Source organism: Olea europaea, chromosome 10, assembly GCF_002742605.1.
Source record: "Olea europaea var. sylvestris chromosome 10, O_europaea_v1, whole genome shotgun sequence".
Classification (NCBI taxonomy): domain Eukaryota; kingdom Viridiplantae; phylum Streptophyta; class Magnoliopsida; order Lamiales; family Oleaceae; genus Olea; species Olea europaea.
Window position 1 is genome coordinate 18,109,960 of NC_036246.1, and position 10,868 is coordinate 18,120,827.

Sequence of the window (10,868 nt, forward strand, 5' to 3'; positions counted from 1 at the left end):
CTGTTCCTAGAAAATTAAAATATTCTAATGCATTAAGGATCTCAACATAACAGACATGAATTAGATTTTCTCTAAAAATAGTAATAATAAACCTAGAACTTGCCTAGTAAATTTTCCAATAATAATATTGTCGCGAGTCAATTTTATGCCCTTTTTTGATTTCCATTCTTCTTAAAAATCTTTTTTTTCAAAACTCATTTTCAACCACACATTGTTCAATAAAATAATATTAAACGCAAATCCAAAACTTTTCTTTAATTTTCAACTATATATTCTCCATCAATTTACTATTCGAAATGCATTAATTTCCCCAGCAATGGGGATTAAACATGGGCTATATCTACAAACTACTCGTAGTTTTCATGGTTGAGGTCCAACTTCAAAAAATTGGAGATAAGTCATTTATTTGGCGTAGACTCTACTTTTAACCTCCACTTTATTCAGGATTTTACACCAGAATTTACATGTAAGACTACATGCTATAGAAAAAACATGAAATTGCAACAATCTTCAAAAGATAGTCCAGTAGCATGAATCACATTGTAATGATAGTCCAATAGCATGAATCACATTGTAATAACGGAATTAAAACTAAAGTCAAGAGAAACCAAATATTTATATCTAACCAAACAGATCTTAACTGAAGGATGCCTTTTTAAACCTCTCGTCCATTGTCCAAAATGTACACTTCTCCATGCTCAAAAGTTGTTTCCTAGCCAATTGCAATATAGCCTTCAGATATAGATAAGCCAACAAATTTCTACAAAAAAGCAATGTCTGCCATTAGATGTCAAGTATGACCACATTTCATTACAAAATGATGGGGAAAAATCAAAGATTGTGAATAAGGTCCGGAAGACATTAGAGAAATTCGGTCAACATGTTATACAACACATTTGCTTGTAGGATATGAACACATACTCAAAGATGAGGACTACTGTGAAATGAAATGAATGAAAAGCTGCGTTGTTGTTTGCTACGTGCAAATAATGGGGGCAGATACAAGAAAAATGTTAAAATGAAATTTTAACCAGGTAAAATGGAAGTTCCTTTCCATCTAACCATACTATTTATTAATTCTCCACAATTTGTGAGCACTAAAGCCACAAGAGAGTGGTTTCTATGATTTGTTCATACCTCAGTTTCTTTCTGAATAGACACGAGTAAATTGACAATAACTTAGCATACAGCCTTTATCGTGCTTCATATTGCAAGCAATGGGTATCTAATCAAACTAACTCACTTCCCTGTTCATTTGAAAAATGACCCTCCAAACAAAAATCTTTAAGCATCACAATTTTTTATGGGCCTGAAATGCGATAAAGTGCCTAAAAGTATACCGAGAGGCTCTTAGATCCTCATAAATTCATTAGTTGAACTACTCAAAATTTAAAAAGCACAAGATGGCAGACAATTTTGAAGTTACACAAATTAAGCCCCAATTACCAACCGTTATTTCAACACTCGTTAATTCTCATACTCATTTCAACCATATAATTACACAATACAATATTTTGCACATAAAATCAATTTAGCCATATGTTATTCAAACAATCACTATTCAAAACTCTATTTTCTCAGAATAATGGCCATCAAAATGGGGCTATTTTTGGCAGTTGCAAATAATAGTATCGTAACAGCAGAACCAACTCCAAATAATGGCCATCAAACGGGGGCTACTTTTTGTCAGTTGAAAACAATAGTATTGTAACAACAAAACAAACTCCATATTCAAATATGTAGTTTATCACCGAGAAAATGCAAAAGCTTAAAGTTTAAAATTTTCATCCAAAAACCATTTTACTGTAAGACTTTAGTTCATTTCTAAGGTTATCCTAGCAAGCATGCTAGAGTAATAAGAGTTTAACATTTAGCGAAAAATTGAAGCATAAGGAAGATAAGTAATCCCATCTTCTAACAGTCTGATAATCCTTGTGAACATCCCTAGGAAATGACTAAAGTAACACCATCAAACACAAAAACATCAAAATACAATAATGACAATGGTCAGAACAAAAGTAAGAAATACAAGATTCAAAATTTTGGCCTAACGAGAAAAGCAGTGGCAGTGGTCAAATTCAAAATAAATTAATTGAAGATTTTTTTGAAGGAAAAAAACATAAACCACTCGAATCTACATCGACAACAAACTAAGAAAAAAATAACCGAAATCGACTTAAAATTTTTTCCACCAAATAGGGAAGATTACCGTTTCATATCTCGAAGAGCTCAAGCACACTGAACAACAAAGAAGAAGAATTAAAGGAAATTGATAAAACAGTCCGATCTTTTACCTATTCACAAAATGAATTCAAAGAATTTGATACATAGAATCGAGCAAAGGATTACATTTTCCTCCGTGAACCAACAACATTTATTCCGATTAAGGTAAAAAATTTACACAGCAGCGACCAAATCGAAAGAAAACACCAAACCTGAAGAATCGTATTGGACCTTTGACGCCGAAAGTTCTGCCGGTGGTCTTCGACGGTGGGCTGGCGGGCGATTGCAGCAAAACTTCCAATTTCATTGACGGCTGGGCGATGGTCAATTTCAGTGAGATAGACGAGTAAGATTGGGGATTTTGTGTCTTTCGATTTCTCTTCCTTCCTTTGTTTTTATTTCATGTGTAATTTGTTTGTTTTTTTTTATGTTTTCTTTTGTTTCTTTTTTTTTTTTTTGGTTTGATTTCCAACACTAATTGTCATTTCATCTGACAATTACTCAGTTTTGGTACAAGGACACAAAAGGTATTGTAATGATTCAGAGGGGCAAAATTGTCCTAAATTGACATTTTTGATAGACAATTTAAAAGATGACATTTTCGATAATTCATACTCAAATTTTGACACCCAATGAAATATCCTCTTACTATAATTGGTCTACCGTACTCTATCCTTGAATAAACACACCTAATGTCATGAAGAGGTATTTAAGTTTGTTGTTCTCATATGTCATAATTCTTGTAATTGATCCGATTGCTTGATGATGATCTCTCAAGATGTTGTTATTAAGCATTTATGATATTTTTTTCATATATCTTACTTAGAATATTTATGTTCTTCTATTATAATTATCATCTATGCATTTCAACACACATTCCTTCCTATATGAATTACTCACTTTGAACTGAAAGTTTTTGTGTATCTTGTATACTGAAATACTTCTTTTAACCAATGTCTTTGTAACACCTCAAAATTTCACAAATCCTCAAGTGTTACCAAAAATTGTTTATTTTAAATACGGAACAAAAAAATAAAATTTTCTTAAGAATAAAATAACTGAAATATCCATAAATTTAAACTAAACGTGGAACTAATATCTTTAAAAAATAAACATGTTCAACTAACCAATTAAATAACACGACTTTGAACTTTAAAACCAACTAATAAATATTTAAAGACAAAAAACTTAATATTTATTTTTTTCTTCCATCCACTTGGCTGCACATATCACCATCCTGCCATAGATTCAATCGACCTGCACTAACCTGTAAAATTATTGTAAGAGTAAGTATTTAAGAATACCCAGTAAGATACTGTTAGTTTGATGCCCATTCTTCAAGTAGTGTTCTGTAAAATCACATTATGAATTGACGTTGTAGAACCCCAAATAATTCTAGACACCTTAGTGGCACTAAGACATGAATATTGGATTACTAAAGTATACTTCAGATTTTTAGTCTCATTTAAGACCCATTTTCGACATAAGAAACATTCGATTTGGAAAATGATATCTAATTTCTTGAACCATACAGCTTCTTTAGCAGCTTCACAAGCCGCTACATATTCTGCCTCCATGGTAGAATCAGCAATACAAGATTGCTTGATACTTCTCCATACCACAACTCCACCTCCCAGTGTAAATACTGATCCCGATGTAGACTTCCTAGAGTCACGATTGGATTGAAAATCGAAATCAGTATATCCAATAGGATTTAGATCATGTCCTGAGTAGACAAGCATATAATCTCTCGTTCTCAGAAGATACTTGAGTATATGCTTCACCGCTACCTAATGTTCTGATCCTGGATTAGACTGATAACGACTAACAATACCCATAGCATAACAAATATCCTGTCTAGTGTAAAACATAGCATACATGAGATTTCCCACAGTCGAAGCATAAGGAACCTTTCTCATGTAATCTATCTCCGTTACATTCTTGGAACAATGCTCTTTAGATAGATGAATTCCATTTCTAAAAGGAAGTTGTCACTTTTTGGAATTCTGCATTGCAAATCTGGATAATATTTTGTCAATATATGAAGTTTGGGATAATGCAATCCTTCTGTTTTTCCTATCTAGCAAGATACGGATTCTCAAAACATAACCAGCTTCTCCCAAATCCTTCATATCAAACTGCTGTGACAACCATTTCTTTACAGATGATAATGTCCATATATCATTTCCAATGAGTGGAATGTCATCTACATAAAGAATCAGAAAAACTACTTTCTTCCCTTGTATTCGCTTGTACACACAAGGTTATCCAGATTTTGTTCAAAACAATAGGTCTTGATGGTTTGATCAAATCTTACATTCCAAGATCTGGACACTTGCTTGAGTCCATAAATGGACCTATGCAACTTGCAAACTTTCCTTTCATGGCCTTCTTTCACAAACCCTTCAGGTTGTATTATGTAAATGGTCTCATCAAGACATCTATTTAAAAATGTTGTCTTGACATTCATTTGCCAAACCTCATAATCATAATGAGCGATAATGGATAAAAGGACTCGAATAGATTTAAGTATGGCAATCGGTGAGAAGGTTTCTTCATAGTCGATGCCTTCTATTTGGGTAAAACCCTTAGCCAATAGCCTTTGCTTTGAAGGTTTCAACCTTCTCATCTATATCTCTTTTCCTTTTATAAACCCACTTGGATCCTATAGGCTTTACCCCATTAGGTGCATTTACGAGATTTCAAACCTTGTTGGAATACATAGATTCCATTTCTGAGTTCATGGTTAATTTCCATGATTCAAAGTCTACATCCTCCATTGCTTCCTTAAATGAAGTGGGATCTTCTTCTTGCTTAGTAGATATCGCCCGATAGAATTCTCCATAGAGGAAGTACCTAGAAGGTGATCTCACAACCCTTCCACTACGAGTAATGGTTGAAGGTGCCTAATTGTCTAGTATGACCAAAGGCCCTTCCTCTCTTCCCACTACTTGATCCTATTCTTGGTTAGGAACAACATCCTCATTATCCCCATTTGATGGGACATGTGGACATACAACAATGGGTGCCTCGTTCTCTACTACCTCTGGTTCTATTTGCCTATGAGGCCCTGTGGGCATCACTTGCTCACTTGCTTCATCAACCACCATTGGTTCAGTAGGAGGTTCCAAGTCATCACTATTCGATTTTATATGAAAATCTGGAACTGAGTTGTTTGAACCATGTTCAAACATCTCTTCCAATAGAATCTTAGTAGTAGACTTGTATTTTTCTATATAGTTATCATCTAAGAAGGTTGCATTTGTAATAACAAATACCTTCTTATCAAGAGGATTATAGAAGTAGTAACCTCTCGTTCCTTTTGGATATCCTACAAAGAAACAAACATCTATTCTTGATTCCATCTTATCCGTCTTTCCCTTTAGCACATGTGCTGGACATCCCCATATCCGAATGTGGTGTAAATTGGGCTTGCGCCCATTCCACAATTCAAGAAGTGTCTTGGGAACTGACTTCGATAGAACCAAATTCAAGATATAAATGGTTGTTTGTAGTGCATATCTCCAAAAGGATATAGGTAATGAGGAATAACTCATCATTGATCTTACCATATCTAAAAGAGTTCGATTTCTTCTTTCTGAGACACCATTCTGTTAGGGAGTTCTTGGTGCACTCAATTGGGATAACATCCCATTATCCGATAAATAGACCTTAAACTCTTGGGATAGATACTCGCCACCTCGATCAGATCGAAGGGCCTTGATACTCTTACCTAATTGTTTCTCAACTTCCGTTCGAAACTCCTTGAATTTCTCCAAAGCTTTGGATTTGTGAGACATAAGGTATATATATCCAAATCTAGAGTAATCATCTGTGAAGGTGATAAAGTACTCGTATCCTCCTCTAGCCCGAGTACTAATAGGTCCACAAACGTCGGAATGTACTAATTCCAAAACCTCTTTAGCTCTTAGTCCCTTAGCCTTAAAGGGTCTCTTGGTCATCTTTCATTCTATACAAGATTCACCAGTTGGTATAGATTCCACCTCTAACTCATTTAAAGGACCATCCTTTACCAATCTTTGAATCCTATTTAGATTGATATGACCCAATATAAGATGCCATAAGAGAGTTTCATTAGTATTAGACGACCTCTTTCTTTTCTTAGCAGTAGTAGTGTTATGTATAGAGTTAATCAAAGGACTTAAGACATAAAGACTATTAACCATATGACCCGAACATATAACAGAATTGTTTAACTTAATAACCACCGTAGAACGGGTAAAAAGTACTGAATAACCAACATGATATAAAGTGCAATGGAAACCAAGTTTCATGTAAGTTCGGGAACATAATAACAGTCATCTAATATCAAATGCCTACGATTCTCAAAACATAAAGTAAAAGTGCCAACAGCTTTGGCAGATACGACTACTCTTGTGCCAACCCTAAGAGTGTACTTCCTTTCACTGAGATGCTCGGTTTCCTGGAACCCCTATAAAGAATTGCAAACATGATTAGTGGCTCCAGAATCTATAATCTAGGTATTAGTAGAATCAACCACTAAGCATGACTCAATGAATAGGGCATTATTGCCTTTACCTTGCTTCCCCTTAAATAGGTAATCCGAGCAGTTCCTCTTCCAATGACCCTTTTGTCCACAAATAAAACACTTTCCCTTTGGTTTCCCATCGACAGTAGTTTTCTTCCCCTTTGGACTTGCTATCTGGCCTTTTGTTTGGCCTCTTCCTCTTCTTTCTTCCTTTGCCACCAAAAGGCTTAGGATGAGAAGGTCCGGCTGTAATAGTCAAAGCACTTCCACTCCTAGCCTTTAGAACAGATTCAACATTTTGGAGCTCTTTCATTAATTCGTCAGAGACATGTCCATCTTGTGTAGATTATAATCAACTATAAATTGTGAGAACATCTCAGGAAGAGTCTCAAGGACCATGTTAATCTGCATCTCGGAATCAATGTCAGCTCCTAAAACCTCCGTAGCATTGAAGTGACCAATCATGGTTAACATATGGTCCCTTACAGGTACGCCCAGTTTCATGCGTGTGTTCATGATTACCCTAATAGAGGCTTGCCTAGCTTGTCGGCTTTGATGTCCAAACATCTCTTGAAGGCTTTTCATTATGTCAAAAGCAGTTTGCATATTCTGATGTCTTTGTTGTAATATAATTGACATGGATACCAAAATATAACAACGGGCCATCTCATCAGAATGATGCCACTTTTCATATGTAGCCTTTTGAGATCCCGTGGAGTCATCTTTAGGGGTTTCAGGACAAACTTCATCTAGCACAAATTTGTGTTTTTTAGCGATAAGAACAATATTAAGATTCCTTTTCCAGTAAATGTAGTTTTCTCCCACAAGTTGATTTTTGTTAAGTATTATTGATAATGCATTAAGCGACATTTTTCTGTAAAATTAACGATTCGCGTATTAATAAAATAAGCAATAATCTTTGTATGATGCATGTTTATGAATATGCAAATATAGACCCAAAACTATATTTGTAATAAAAAATCTTAAACCCTTACAACTTTTAACACGTCCTTTATAGGAGGTCAATGTAGTTGTTGGCAAGGTTAAGACCCTCCCACTCATTTTATTGAGCTAGGCATCTCATGCCACAAGAAAATGAGGATTGATTATTATTTGGCCTATGAATAATTTTGTTAAAATCTTCTATAGGAAGTCCCCCAAAAATATTCATATAAAAGTGTAATAACCTCCGTCAATAATTTTAAAATATCTGAAATATATCAGATGTCGTCTATAGGATGATCATCCCATTACTTCATTTTTAAAGAAATTCTATTACTAGATCCAATTTCGATTAATCTAAAATAACGTAGTTTTCCTATAGGGAGACCGATATAATTCGATACTAAACATACGTATTTTAATAACAAATTGGATGAGTGAGGAGGCCATAGGTTTATACATGCCTATAAACCCTCTCCCACTTATTATTTTGCACCATTGAATTTTCACTTAATTAGTCCATCAAATATAAATAATTATAATGACACTAATTATAAAAATATTTTTTAACCACCTCTAATTAATTTAGAGTGATAAAAAAATATTTAAATGTAAATGTATATGATTTTAGTGCACCGGGTGGTGTTTCATTTAATCTACATGACATGCGATAATAATTAAACATTCATTCATCCATAAAGCGATAAAAGCGATAATTAAATGAATAATAATCACTAATAGCTCATCCTAAGAATTTAAATTACAACATGGATAAAAAGAGTTACATTGGGCCACATCCCGGCCCAATTCTTCAATCTTCTTTGTAGTCCAACTCATGTAAAATGAAAATAGGATTAATTTAATTTTTAGGCCCAAATCTTAAAACCAACAAGGCTATTATCCAACAACATTGGCCCAAGTATCAAAGAGAGGCACAAAAAAAATCCAAATTACCCCAATTTTCAAACCCTAGCAAGAAAAAACACACAACATCAAAGCACACACAACTTCGACGACGATGCAATCTCTAGCAACCCCAAAAAAAAGGGACCGCCGGCAAGCGACACAGCAGCCGCTGCTGCACAAAAGCAGCAGCTCCAACTGCTGCCTTTGTGCAGCAACTTCAGCTGCTGCAGCTGCCACGACCAGTGTATGGTCGCGGCGACTGCCATTGCTCAGGTCACGACGGCCATCGCTACCGCCGCCACTAGGAGTTTCTTGAGTTTCTTGCATTTTTGTCCTTCCTTCATCGTAATTGAAAATACAGAAACAAAGATTACATTTCTTCCTCAAATACAAGTGTGAAAATAAAGAAAAAAATACAAAAAACTTAGTGCCTTATGGCTTACAATATTTCTAGAGAATAACTATAATAAATGAATTACAATAGGAAGTAAAAAGAAATTCTTCGGCCAAAAGTGATTATGAATGTATCAACAATAACTTTAAACATATTTAAAGCATAAATATGTCAAAATCAAATAACCTAATACCAGCCAACTAAAATGTATATTACACTAGAATTAAAAAAAAAAAATTAATCCTACTCAAGGCTTACAATAACCTTGGCTCTGATACCATTTGTTTGTTAATGAATTTTAATCATCACAATAGGAAATTAATTTTCCTTTGAAGATTAAAACCATGTAAATAAGGATTTTACTGGCCTTGAGATCATTGGATTGTAAAAGTGGCTAACCCTAATTCTCATATAAAATATGCGAATAAAGTACATATTTATAATGTTTTATTAGGGTTTGGAAATTGCACAAATTTCATTGGACTTTATTGTAGTAGACCAATTAAGTCATACACATTTTCTTAGAGCCAAGAGAGGGACCTAACCGGACTCACATGATCCAAGCTCCAATAAATGTTTCTAATTGGGTCAACTCTTGACCAATTGAGATACATCTATTAATCCCGGCTCATTCTACCAAAAAAATCGAGATTGCACTTTCGAGTCGAGTGATAGTTATAGAAGCAAATTATGATCCAATAACAATATCCTCTAATTATCGTTCCACAAGTCAACCCCCATTTGACCGTCAATATGTTGAAACTGGCAAAATAACAGTTTTGCCCTTCAACATGTATTACCCTCTAAGTCCCATTTTCATATGGTAAATTCATTGTGATCAAATCACAATGTAAAGTCCAACGATCACATTGTCGACCTACTGAGCTTAGATTCAATTTACCTAGAAAAATACCTTAGAGTGACGATCGTCTCATCTTAATGATTAATAGATTCCACTATTCTAAGTCTATGATCTCTAATTATTTCGACCCGATTCCCAAAGTACCGAGATCAATCTTCTATTTAAGACTTCACTCATTGGTACCTCAAAAAACTTGAACTAGCAATCAAAGGTACATTACTCACTTAAGATTTAGGTGACCTGTTTGATAATCAAGTAGAGTCTCATTTCAAACGATCACAAATGAGTCATCTACGCGGTCCCGTTCAATGTGCATCGAAACATATTATTGTTCCTATTTCAAGATCTAGACAAATCTTAATAAAAACAATACAATCTTATCAACATAAAGCGTCCAACTTTATGAACCGATTGTGAATAACATAATTTTGATCTCATCACAAATTGTGTCTTACTATATCCGATCCATCGAGTATACAATTTGTGACATCCTATATGATCATGGAACCTTAGACAATCACTTCAAATTATAATACACAAAAAAACGAATGTCTGTAACACCCCGACCCCTAGTGGACCGGAATGCTACTTACTTTACTTAGCTTAACCGGTAGTTTAGTAACAAGTGTATATGTTTTAGCAGAATCTTACATCTTTTGATAATAATTTAAATAACAATACTTCAAATACTTTAAACAAAAACACTGAATCATTTTTCAAAACAACAAAATATAATTTATTTGAAAAAAACATAACTTGTTCTCGCATTCTGCATTATTCAAAACTTTAAAGAAATAACATTAGAAAACATTTCATAAAAATAAATCCAAATCACTTATTCATCGGATTTCCATGGGCTCGTTGCATCACTCTCCATTTTCTCCTCCATCCATGCCCGAGGTAGAATTCCTTCAATATGTAGAGATGTGATTAAACCCGTGAGTTGAAAAACTCAATAGGTGTCATAGGTGCATTCGTGATCAAACTATATATTTCAAAACATTAACTTTATAACTTTTCATATATGCCGT

General features: G+C 34.2%; 1 protein-coding gene across 1 annotated transcript; it reads right to left on the reverse strand.

Annotated features, from left to right (window-relative positions):
* Positions 1 to 636: 636 nt before the first annotated feature.
* Positions 637 to 4,142, reverse strand: LOC111400367. The gene is made up of 8 exons (XM_023027780.1): positions 4,058 to 4,142; positions 3,756 to 3,949; positions 3,481 to 3,490; positions 2,436 to 2,536; positions 2,238 to 2,294; positions 1,920 to 1,955; positions 1,138 to 1,149; positions 637 to 777 (listed from the first exon to the last, which is right to left on the reverse strand). The coding sequence occupies exons 1-8, from the start codon at positions 4,140 to 4,142 to the stop codon at positions 637 to 639; spliced, it is 636 nt and encodes a 211-aa protein (XP_022883548.1).
* Positions 4,143 to 10,868: the final 6,726 nt, after the last annotated feature.

Coding starts and splice junctions, on each gene's coding strand:
- LOC111400367 (XM_023027780.1), bottom strand. CDS start 4,142: ATGAGAAAGGTTCCTTATGCTTCGACTGTGGGAAATCTCATGTATGCT. Junction 3,950..4,057: donor GGATATTTGTTATGCTATGG/GTATTGTTAGTC, acceptor TTGTCTACTCAG/GACATGATCTAAATCCTATT. Junction 1,956..2,237: donor CTTCTTCTTTGTTGTTCAGT/GTGCTTGAGCTC, acceptor GTGTTACTTTAG/TCATTTCCTAGGGATGTTCA.